The 13,199-nt window shown below is 36.6% G+C and overlaps 1 protein-coding gene across 1 annotated transcript; it reads left to right on the top strand.

Annotated features, from left to right (window-relative positions):
- The first annotated feature begins 1,840 nt into the window (after nt 1–1,840).
- LOC140957478 (large ribosomal subunit protein eL18y-like) lies at nt 1,841–3,621 on the top strand. Its single transcript, XM_073414762.1, has 5 exons — nt 1,841–1,939; nt 2,029–2,118; nt 2,216–2,344; nt 2,818–3,000; nt 3,140–3,621. Exons 1-5 carry the CDS (start codon nt 1,937–1,939, stop codon nt 3,296–3,298), a joined length of 564 nt encoding a protein of 187 aa, XP_073270863.1. The 5' UTR covers nt 1,841–1,936; the 3' UTR covers nt 3,299–3,621.
- Nucleotides 3,622–13,199: the final 9,578 nt, after the last annotated feature.

Consider the following 13,199-nt stretch of genomic DNA (forward strand, 5'->3'; position numbering starts at 1 on the left):
TCCATATTGTGTTGTGGCTATCAATAAAACACCTTTATATTTGTCTATCAAATATGTACCATAAAGTGATATCACTTTTCTCAAATATCTAAATCCTGCAATACACGCATGGTAGGTCAAGAAAGATGAAAAAAAGTATATTTGAAGCTGCTATCTTCCTTGACCTTCAAATGTGTTGTTGATCCTGGATTTACTTGTTCAATCATATACAGATATGTAGGACGCTATTTGAAACTTTAGAAAAGATCTCCCCTCAGTTAATTTATGGAAACATGCTTCCCCTTCCAAGATTTAAGTAGCTAATATTGACGCTCTTATTTTGTATCATTGTTGTACTGATTTCAAGGCGAGCATTTTTTGTTGTCCTTCGAAATTTTCCACTAACATATCTGCCACTAGAGCTGCACTTGCTTTTCGAACCGAAAAACATGATGATCCTTTTTTTGTGCTACACACACCTTCCAACTGCAGTTGTCATCTACACATCTTACTGAATAAAGAATTGTCGAACCAAAAACCGTGATGATGTGTATCACCAAACAATAGATAGGTCAACAGACACTTTTCACTTCTTAAATATGTCGAACCAAGAATATGATCACAAATATGTGTTGAGTAACTGAATTTTAATTTGAGCTCACTTTTGTTCAAACCACAATTCGCGTATACTTGATCTTTCACATTGACATAGTTATTTCAGCATCATCAAAATTTATGGCTCCATATCAACCATTCAACTCTACGATGTTCAAGAACGTCCAGGACGTTCTTTGGAAATTCTGAAGCAATAGTACATTAAAAGTTGACCGTTTTAGTTTTTTTTCACCTTTGGTCTTATTCTTAAATCAATATAATATTAAAATTCAAGAACGTCCATGACTATAGCCTCACTACTTATTTTTTTTTTTTTAAAAAAAATGATGGCATGAACAATAGTTGCAGATGCTGGCAAGTCACATGCTCTTACAACTCCTAGTTTTTTACATGGTTTGTAGAAAAATGAACAAAAATAATATAAATAATCAAAGTAAACAAATAACAGAAATTATATATACAATCGTAATCAAGGATAAGCGAATGATGTCGTATTGTTTTTCTTTTTTTGGATATGAAAGATATCCAGAAGAAAGAAGAAGAAATAAAATAATCCAGAATACGAAAAAAAAATTGAAAAAAAAGAATAGGAGAGGGAGGCTCCTAAAACTGTGACAGGTTTAGAAGGGAAAATCAATATTTTAGATTAGAATAAATGAGTAATTAGGTTAGATTAATTTGGTTTGATCAATGTAAGGGTAATTTTGACCGAATTTATGATGAAACTTTAAATGAAGGTTAGTTTATAAATTAAAATGGTTAGGTAAAAAAATTTGAGCCATTATCGTGATATTTAGGAAAATGGATCTGATTAACAAAATTTTTTTTAAAAATAAACTGCAGAGGAACTTTTTTAATAATAATGATTATGAGTAGATCTCTTGTGAGACGGTCTTACGAATCTTTATCTGTGAGACAGGTCAACCCTACCGATATTCACAATAAAAAGTAATACTCTTAGCATAAAAAGTAATACTTTTTCATGGATGACTCAAATAAGAGATCCGTCTCACAAAATACGACCCGTGAGAACGTCTCACACAAGTTTTTGTCAATGAATATTAGGATTAGAAATAGAAATACCAGGCTTATATTTTAAGTTAACCCTCAAAATTTTGGGTCAATTTCAATTCAAGTGATACGGTTCTAATTTGAAATGAATTGGGCCTTAACTTAAAAGCCTAATTTGAATTGAGTTGGGCCTGAACTTAAAAGCCTAATTTGAGATGAATGGGCCTTTATTTTTGCTCGCCACTTTCTAAACATCACAAAACCCTAACGAGGGATTAACTTCTGCAAATCCACCCACCCCCCATTCGGTCGGAAAGCAACAGCGGCATTCATGGTTCGAAATCAATTCTACCTCTCTTTCTTTCTCTAGAAGTATTTCACCCGAAATTCCTTTTCAATAATGTTTGAATATTTGTGATACAGGGTATCGATCTAGTTGCCGGAGGTAAGTGCAAGAAGACCAAGCGCACCGCCCCGAAATCCAATGATATATATCTTAAACTCCTCGTCAAGGTATCTTTTTTGTTTTTCTCCTGTTGGTTTGATTTGTTATTATTGAGCTGTTGGGTTCAAACTCGAGATCTGATAAGTGCATGTGATAACACTGCAGTTGTACCGATTTTTGGTGAGGAGAACTGGGAGCAGATTCGATGCGGTGATTCTGAAGAGACTGATCATGAGTAAGGTCAACAAGGCACCGCTCTCTCTCTCCCGTCTGATAGCTCTCATGAAGGGCAAGGTACATTTCTGCAAGTCTTTCTTTTATGTTTCTGTGCTGCTTTGTCTAATTTCAAGAAGTCGGATAAGTACTGTCGTTTGTGAGACTAGCAAGTTAACAATTTATTCGAAGAAATGCGATTAGTGCTAGGGTTTGAAATTTAATTATAACTTTTGTTAAGTTTTTGTTTTGTATTACTTGTTTAAATATGGAATTTGAAATTTACCTGATGAGTTTAATATAATTGGTTTGATTGTGTTAACATTATTGTGGCTCAATTAATGGCTTGAAACTGGGTCGTGTGATTATTTTTTATTGGCATGGCATCTGTTTTGGTATGGTTACTTCCATGCAAATTCTAAGTTGCACAGCTATCTTTATTTTGCAACTCTTGTCTACGTTTTCTACGAAGAACCTTATGTTAACCTTCGTTTCATATTAAACATTTCACGTTCGTTGGATGACGTTCTGTACTCTGTTATGGTCATTGCCAGGAAGACAAGATTGCAGTTATCGTGGGTACTATCACTGATGATATTCGTGTATGCGAAGTCCCAACACTGAGGGTCACTGCTCTCAGGTTTACAGAGACTGCGAGGTCTAGGATTGAGAAGGCCGGTGGAGAATGTTTGACTTTTGATCAGCTCGCCCTTAGAGCTCCTCTTGGGCAGAATACGGTAAAGACTTTTCGAGCTTTAGTATCTCTAGTTTGTAATGTTGATTGAATAGTTTGCGAAGGCTTTTGTTTTCTGATACTTCAAAATGGTAAAAACTTCCAAGTGTATTGCGAGCGACTTACAAATGCTCTATGATCAGGTACTCCTGAGGGGTTCAACTAAGGCTCGAGAAGCAGTGAAACATTTTGGCCCAGCACCTGGTGTTCCACACAATCACACCAAGCCTTATGTTCGAGCAAAGGGTAGGAAGTTTGAGCGCGCCAGAGGAAGAAGAAACAGCAAGGGCTTCCGCGTTTAAGTTGCGAAGTTGATTGCAGTTAATTTGTCGGTAAAAAAAAAGTGAGATTTTTTTCCCCGTGTGTTGTTTCAATCTTGTTTACAGCTTACGGATGCACTTGACATTTGTGGCAACGCCTTTCTCTTTATCAAATCTTTGAAATTTGGTCTAAAGAACTGTTGCGAGTAGAAACATTTTTACTTTCTATAAGTGGAACTTGTCAAATTATATGTTTTGTTATTTAAGTTTCATGTTCAAATGTAAAATTTATTTTTATTATAAAGATACGAGTTGTTCACTTGTGCGACTGAACATGCATGACATGAGTTAGTATTTTGTGTTGAGGATCTCTATCTAAGTTCACCAACTAGCCAAGTTTACCATTCATTCCCAAAGGAATTAAACCCAAAATATCTTAAGCCACTTGATTTAACTAAATTATTTAATTCCTTAATTCCCATCCTATTGAAATTTGAACATGTAACTCACCTGGTGAATGATTACTTGTTTGTCATGGTTATTCCATAAGAACCTGAAAGGAGAGAAGAAAGGGCATCGAGGGCGATGCTCTAATAAGTGTTCATCCAATGGCGTACAAGTGTTCATCCAATTTATAGTCCACATGAGAAATCACGTCTCTTTGTATGTCATTGCCCAAAGGGTAAGATCGAAATGCCTTGAGGGTAGGATAGAACTAACCAAAAAAGATAAACGTGCGTCAGAAAATGCTGCAAAATGTAACCAAGAAAAGGAAATGTGAGTTGGAAAATGGTGCAATCCCGCATATTTGTTGGAATTCTGTTTTTTCGCACATAAGGCGTAACAGAAGTTGAAAATTTTCAAAGAAATTTATGTTTTGACAATCAAACTTTTTGGGCGCAGTACGATAAAATCTATGCATATTATTTCCCTTTGTATTCTAAATGTTGTACACCAAACAATTCCGGTATTAACAGAGATAATCATTCTAGTGAGTCCAAACAAAAGATCTACTGGATTAACCACCGTTTTTTCAATCTCCTGTTAAATTCCACAATCGAAACATGATTCATCTTCTAACTCGTACTACAGAAAATAGAAGAAATTTGGCATTGAGAGTTAGAAGGCGGAAGGTGATGGGATCACGGCGGCGGCGATCAACGGCCTTAACGCTACTATCCAGCCCTCGTTCCGCCTTTAAATGACTCATTTTCCAATCCTTTAACGTCCCCTAATAGCAGCATGTCTTTTAGAAATCATATCATGTCTCAAACGAGCGTAAAAACGTCAAAAATTTGGAAAATAAATATTCAAATATTAAATATTTTGATCAACACATTTTACATGCTTAAAAAATTAAATCATATATAATATAGTTTCAATGGTGCAAAAAGAAAGTTTTAAAATGTGTCTTTGTGTTAAAAACGTTCGATTATTCAATCGTTGGTGCGGGTTGTGAAAAGGAGCGAACGGGTGATGACTAGCCATCAAATTTTGCTTGAATTTTCGAAAATACGGTGTGTGCTTGTGAGTGTTTCCAGCTGCTGCAAGATGCCAAGAACCCTAGTTCTTTTGTTTTGTTTTTTTGTTTTTATTTTCGAAATTTAGGTTTAATGGTATTAGGGTTTTAGGTTTTAAGTTTAGAAATATTTAAGCCTATTAATTCTAGGTGAATCAGGCCCATTAAGGCTCATTTAATTATAAAATAAAAGTTTATTAAATAAACTTTCAAAAATAAAAACTTTCAAGCCTTAATAAGTCATTCGTTTAACAAAAATCGGATTCTCGAGAAAAATAAGACTCGACTCGTAAAATAATTTGAACTCCTACATTTTTAAAATTTTTTAATCCTATCTAATCATATTTTCGAGCCTTAAAAATAATTATCGAAAAATATTTTCATCTTAGTCGTCCATTGTCTCCTTCCCCGGCCTAATATCGAATATCCGGATAGAAATCCTTAATTATATGAAATCATGTCAAATCATGCAATCAAACATTTAATCATAATAACTCATATAATTTAATCATTTAAAATCAATTAAATAAAATAAATAAGCAATTTAAATAATTTTCATGCATGCTGTTTACGTGGACTGATTTCGGACGTTATAGTTTTATTGTTGAAAAACTGCATTACTCGTGAAAGGCAATGCTTATCTGCCCGCTGGGCAGTGCTGCTCGTGTGCACTTTTCGATTTGTTTCAAGTAGCACGCATAACTTATTTTTTTTTTTAAATTTAAAAACCTTTTTGTAGTGTTGCAATTTCTGAAAAAGTAGTTATCTCTAACGATTTAAACAATAAACAATGAATAATATGATATAGAGAACCTGATACTGATACAAATGTTGTAGTACTGTTTTCTCGCATCGAAGACACAACAAAAATTTAAAAATTTCAAAAAAATTTTCATTTTTACAATCAAAATGCTTTAGCGTCATATGATTCAAGTCCATACATATGATTAATGTTATTTACCTTTATGTCTAAACAATGGACACCAAACTATTCCAAGATTAACAGATATAGTCCTTATAATAAGTCTCTACGAATGATCTGCTGGATTAACTATGGTTCTTCAATCTCCTAATCAAGTTCATGATCGAAGACTAGATTCTTCTTCTAATTCGCATTAGAGAATATAGAAGAAATTTTTTTGTTGATAGTTGGATGCGGGAAGGCGACGGGATCATGGTGACAACGGCAGTGAAAGACGGTGATGCTTGGCAATGTGGTGGTGGAAGAACTGTCAGGCGAGAGGTGCGTCTCCAAGAACAAGGGTGGCTGATTTTCTTTGATGTGAGGGAAAGTGAAGGTGGAGAATCTCAATTAGATTTTCTTATGTTATGTGTTAGCAACTTTTGATATCATCTATTTATTATCTCTCGGTGACTCAATCTTAATCTTACTAAAAGTCTTCTAAAATTCTATTTCATCTAGGACCATGTGAATTCTTATTGTCAAATTTCCTATGTCATATTTTCAAGTTTGATAACACATGATGTAATTAAATAAATATTATTCAATCAACATAGTCCTTCTAGAATATTCTCATGGACTAATTTCAACCATTGAAAATACTTAATATAATTAAGTAACAATTACTTAAAAATTTAATTAATTCTAGAATCTCCTAAAATATTCAATGTCTGTTGATTGAAAAATCTATTAATCAACATTTGGCTATAATTTTTCATGTTTACTAATTAAACATTTAGAATTGTGGATTCATTATTTTTCAAATAGCCGATGTGACGAGCATACAAAATTCAATACATATGTGACATTTAATGGTTTAAAGATACAACTAGTCATGAGTTCACAACTTCATGTGACTCGAGACATCATTTCTCTTTATTCGGGCTTACCCTAATTAGAATCATTCTTTTCATCAACCCTTGATCAAGAATGTCAGAACTCAAGTTTGATTATATCCATCGGATCATGGTAAGAACGTTTAGTAATATTCCCCCATGATCCCCTAAGTATAACTTATAGTGCCTTCAAGAACCGGTACGTTATGGTTAACGTACAATACGGTCCTTTCAACACATATATTCCAATCAAATTTGCAACCATCGGTATATCAATAGTTGCAAATGAATTCTATAATGAAGTAAGGTATATTTGAGTAATCATAGTGGTATCACATGTACAATTAAGGAAACACTTTTCCATAATACACATATCTTACTCTGACCAGAGTTTAAGTGACATCTACTACTAAAATACTACTAGAATTTTTTTTTTTGTAAACTATTTTCGAATCATATTCAAACACATGCATGCAATAAAAGATGTCGATCTTGCATTTTAAAAAAGTTATTCAACTACTGAATAGAAATACTGTAGTTAAATAAATCTAAAACATTCTCAAATCCCTAGACTATTGTTTTAAAGAGCTCAAATGTAACATTCAAAATCCTGCCAAATCATCAACATATAAAAAGATGTAAAATGTATTAAAAAAATACATATGATGCGAAAACGTAAAGTCCTCGGGTTAACGTGCACACTCTCAGCTCCGTCTACTCAGTTTTCGGCGCCTCCAGTCTCTATCTCATCATGTCACCTGCATCATTCACACCTAGTGAGTTTAAAGGCTCAACACAACTGAACCGTTATAACAAGTACATATACATAACATGCAACAGTGAAAAATACGGTACTTAAAATACATTCATGATCTTAAAAGCATGAACTTAAACATAACATGACAACACATAAACATATCCATAACATATCTCATCATATCAGTATACACGTGTGCATTTTTCCTTTAATGAATTCAGATAATTAGTTGTGACTTTCGTAAAAGCTATAATTCGACGGATCCATCTACGTATAACCACGGTACCCAGAGGAGGGGACATCAGGGACGGTTTTACCCATCCACCGAGCCTTGGCCTTACATGTTCGTGTTCGTGTTCTTATTAGTCACAACCAACTCCCTCTTTCAAAAACATGTCATCGTATTCATCACTTAAAAAATTAATGTATAAATGTACTTTTTTTTAAAACCAAACATGCAACATATTTTTCGTAATTTCATAAAAATTCATGTTCATAATAGACATATACATTTTAAACATGCAATTTTTGGTGATCAGGGCGCTGCCAGGACTGCTAACTTGACCTGAGTGCAAAATGACCATTTTGTCCCTGAAAACCTTAATTGACCATTTTACCCCTGGTTTTCAAAATTTCGATGCGAAACCAACCAAACTTATTAGAACACCTCAAAAAATATTTATAATCATTTCCTAGAAGTAAACCTGAGCCCATTCTGTAACTTTTATGATTCGTTTTAAAACTTGAACCAGGGTCCCGGTTTTAACCCGAATCAACCCGAAATTTTACCAAACTTTCCCAAATTTAAACCATGTCTTATTCACATCCTACCAGCACATAAACAACCTATCTCAGACCAATTAAGACCCTCATAAGCTGTTGACACCTTGCTGGAAATTTCTGCACTCACGCACCAAAACCCTAGCAATGCACTAACTCCAAATCTCGATCCGAGTCTAAAAACCAACGTGACCAGCCCTTAACCAACTATCATAAGACCAAGATCAAGCTGTGGACTCCCTCTTGGACCAATCCTACTCACTCTTACAGCCCCATGCACGTGGATCACCCGGTTCATCAAGAAGTCCTCGAACTAGCCACAAACTTGACCTAGCTTACCATCAAGCTTCGATCCACGCCTTGCCTCACTACCAGCCAACCAAGGACCATCCCAAGCCCTGGAACGTACCATTCATGACCTAAACTAGCACCTAGAATGAACCCTACACGGCTGTTCTTCCCTTTCCACCCGATCTAGCTGATGTATGCATCACACGACCCAACCTATCGGCCCTCTCACCTAGACTTGATCCGATCTGAATTTTACCACTTGACACCATGAAAAGCTACTGCAAATCATCTCTCTCATGCCAAAACCTAGCAGCCCCCTTTGGACAAGACAAAAACGTGAGTGTACATGAAGAAGGGTGAAGTATATTCCATGAAAATTCGTTCCACATGAACATAACATGATAAATTAAGTCGATGATGCTCAAGCATAAACATACAAATAGACTTATATTGATGTGAATGATGATAAAAACGAGGTATAGGGCGTGCTTTTGCGTATTTACGCTCGAAAATCTTGAGACGATCACGTAGAACGGGCACCGAAGGGACGGGGAAGAGTTTCTATGAATTATTTTTGAGAAAACTGAGCACAATGGCTGCTGAAATGCCACGATCTGCTACTGGGACTTGGGATGGGTGGCCGAATGCAATGAGTGAGGGGATTAGGGTTTTGGATAGGTTTGTTATAATAAAAATATATGATGGGCCCTTAACCAAAATAATTAGAAGGTTTAGGATTTTAGGCCCAATATATCTTAAAATAGGCCTATTAAGCCCGAAAACACACTCGCAAAATATTTCGTTTAAGTACGTTTTTGAAAATATTGTCCGAACCCTCAAAAAACTCTCCGTTTCGCAAAAAATTTCATACCGATTTAATATATGACTTGATGAGTAAAAATAACCTACAAAGACCCATTTTCGAAAATCACACATATTTACACCATATATTTTAAAAAATAATTATTTAACAAAAATATTTTTCCTTAACTATCCCCAGTCTCCGTTCCTCGTTCGATCTTGAAATTTTGCTAAAAGCCCTAATAAATGAAATCTTAACGAACTATGAAATAAAACACCTATTCATGTCATGATCAATCATTTAATGCATTAAAAATATTTAACATATATTTTTAGCAAAACCTTAGATTACATGCAGTCAAGTTACGTCGTTCGAATTTTCTAGACCTTACAATTCACCCCCCCTTATATTGAATTTCATCCTCGAAATTTAAGACGTACCGAATAACCCCGGGTAGTGACTCCTCATCTCTATCTCAATCTCACAAGTAGCCTCCTCATCGTAATGATTCAGCTACTTGACTTTGACCATATGGATCACCTTGTTCCGGAGCCTCTTCTCATGTCTGTCCAATATCCGGGTAGGTCTCTCCTCGAAAGACAAGTTCGGCGTCAGCTGCATTGGCGCATAATTCAGCACATGCGAAGGGTTCGACATGTACTTTCGCAGCATCGAGACGTGGAACACATTATGAACTCCGTCAGATTCGGCGGTAATGCGACTCTTTAAGCTAGTGTCCCAACTCTCTCGAGGATCACGAATGGTCATATGAATCTAGGACTGAGTTTGCCCTTTTTCCCAAATCTCATCACACCCTTCATCTGTGCGACCTTCATGAACACATGATCACCCACTGCAAACACTATATCCTTGTGCCGCTGGTCTGCATAACTCTTCTGTCGACTCTGAGCGGTACGTCTTCATCCTGTTCCGGATCTTGACTACTAACTTTGCAGTTTGTCTGACATTGTCCGGCCCCAAATCTGCTCTTTTCCTTACCTCATCCCAATAGACTGGTGACCTACACTTTTTCCCATAAAGTTCATCGTATGGAGCCATACCAATAGATGCCTGATAACTATTGTTGTACGTGAACTCCACGAGAGATAATTTCGGCTCTCAGCCCTGGAAGTCGATCATGCAAGATTTGAGTAGGTCCTCAAAGATCTGAATCACTCTCTCAGACTGACCGTAGGTCTGAGATGGAAGGCTTTACTGAATAGTAGCTTGGTACCCAATGCCTGATGCAGACTATTCCAGAATGCAGACGTGAATCTCGGGTCCCTGTCTGACACGATGGACACTGGAATCCCATGCAGTCTGACTATCTCTCTGAAATACAGCTCTGCGTACTGAGTCATGGTGAAAGTCTTTTTGATCGGTAGAAAATGCGCTGACTTGGTAAGACGATCCACTATCACCCAAATGGTATCGTACCCTATAACTATTCTCGTTAGCCCGGTCACAAAATCCATGGTGATGTTCTCCCATTTCCACTCGTGAATGGGGAGCGGTCTCAGCTTTCCTGCAGGTCTTTGATGCTTGGCCTTAACCTACTGACACGTCAAACACTCAGACATGAAACGCAAAATATCTCGCTTCATTCCCGGCCACCAAAATAAAGACTGCAGATCATTGTACATCTTCGTACTCCTTGGATGAATGGAGTACGAGGTACTGTGGGCCTTTCTTATAATATCTGTTCTCATGGAATCACCGCTAGGAACCCACAGTCGGTCACGATATCTGACTATGCCACCCTCAACTGAATACAACCTCAAGCCATTAGACTCATCCATCTGCCTCCATTTCTGTAACTGCTCATCAGAAGTCTGCCCTGCTCGAATCCTGTCCATCAATGTCGACTGTACTGTCAGGGTAGAAAGATTAAGAGCATCGCCCTTGGCATAAACTGCAATTTTAAACCTCTGAATCTCTGCCTGCAATGGTCTCTGTACCGACAACTGAGCAATAACTGTCTGCTTCCTGCTCAGGGCATCCGCGACCACATTAGCCTTATCCGGATGGTAGCTAATGTCGCAATCATAGTCTTTCACTAACTCCAACCATATCCTCTGCCTCATATTCTGTTCTTTCTGTGTGAAGAAGTAATTCTGACTCTTGTGATCGGTGAAAATCTTGCACTTTTTCCCATACAGATAGTTCCTCCAAATCTTCAAGGAGAATACTATTGCTGCTAGATTGAGGTCATGAATCGGATAATTCTTCTCATGGACCTTCAATTGTCTGGATGTGTAGGCTATAACTCTGCCATGCTGCATCAGAACTTCGCATAAACCGAGCTTCGAAGCATCTATGTATAGCACAAACTCCCCTTGCCCTGATGGCATAGTTAGGACTGGCGACTTGCATAGTTAGGACTGGCGCTGAAGTCAATACCTGCTTCAGTCTATCAAAGCTTTCCTGACACTCTAATTCTCAAAAAAACTTCATGTTCTTCTTCGTCAAGGCGGTTAATGGCACCGCAATGGAAGAAAAACCCTGGATGAACTTCCTGTAATATCCATCTAGACCAAAGAAACTGTGGATCACTGTCACACACTTAGGAACTGGCCAATCTCGGACTGCCTCAACTTTGCTGGGATCAACCTCAACTCCATCTCAGGATATGATGTGGCCCAAGAATGCCACTCTGTCTAGCCAGAACTCACACTTGCTGAACTTGGCATACAATTGTCTATCCTGCAAAATCTGTAGCGCGGTCCTAAAGGGCTGACATTGCTCTTCTCTGGTCTTCGAATAGATCAAAATGTCGTCGATGAAAACTATGGCAAACTGATCCAAATACGGCTGAAACACGCAATTCATGAGATCCATGAAGATCGCTGGCGCGTTCGTCAGGCCGAAGGGCATCGCCATAAAATCATAGTGCCCATAACGCGTCCTGAAAGTCGTCATGTGCACATCAGACTCTCTTACCTTCAGCTGGTGGTATTTTGATCGGAGATCTATCTTTGAAAACACTGATGCTTCCTGAAGCTGATAAAATAAATACTCAATCCTAGGCAGAGGATGCTTGTTCTTGACTATGACCCTGTTCAATTATCTGTAATCGTGCTAAACTTAGTGGATCACACACATCCATATGGATAAAATCGAATAGAGCATTTGTACACTCCACTTTCCATAGGATATGGGTTTTGGTCTTTTTTACTTTCAGACATGACTCACATATTTCAGAAGAGATTATGTTAGACGAGTGAAACATGCCCTCTCCCACTAACTTTTACATTATTATTTTGAAAATATATCATAGTTTAGTGTACCACAAGTGTTTTTTATTTAGACTATATTGTTTTCTTTTATTTTTTGTTGAAATCGTATTTACCTGGACAACGTTAGTTGTGATATCTTTTATTTTTAAGTTATAAAGATCATTTTCTATTTCACATGTTCCAATTAAACATTTATTCATGTAAATATTGCTAACTCCTTTAGTAAATAAACAAGAAAATCCATTTTTATCAAACATATAAATGAAAACAATGTTTTTAACCAAGTCAGGAACATATAAAACATATTTCAAGAGTAACTTAAAAATATTTTTTAATAATAAATAAATATCTTCTATGGTTTTCGCAACAGCGCTGATACATTTCCCATATCTAGGAAGGCCTAACCATCCCTTAGCCTGCTATTTCTTGTCATCAGTTGTAAATAACTGTATTGATGAGAACCACATCCACTAACTATGAGAAGTATTTTACTGCTGATGTCCTAGGACGCTTGAAGTGGGAGTTTATGAGTTTCTATCAGGGAGACATTTCTGTGGCTGAATTCATAAGGAGGTTTGATCTCAAGGATATATATTCACTAAAAGCCTTTGATTGATTACAATGAATTGTAATAACCCACTTCAGTTAGAATTAAACAATGCCAAACTGAAATTCTTATTTTTTATTTTAACTTATCAGTTGATAACTGAATAGCCTAAATAGGTGGTTTGAATGCTATGAATAAATCAATGAGGTGTGAG

Source organism: Primulina huaijiensis, chromosome 14 (genome assembly GCF_012295235.1).
Source record: "Primulina huaijiensis isolate GDHJ02 chromosome 14, ASM1229523v2, whole genome shotgun sequence".
Lineage (NCBI taxonomy): Eukaryota > Viridiplantae > Streptophyta > Magnoliopsida > Lamiales > Gesneriaceae > Primulina > Primulina huaijiensis.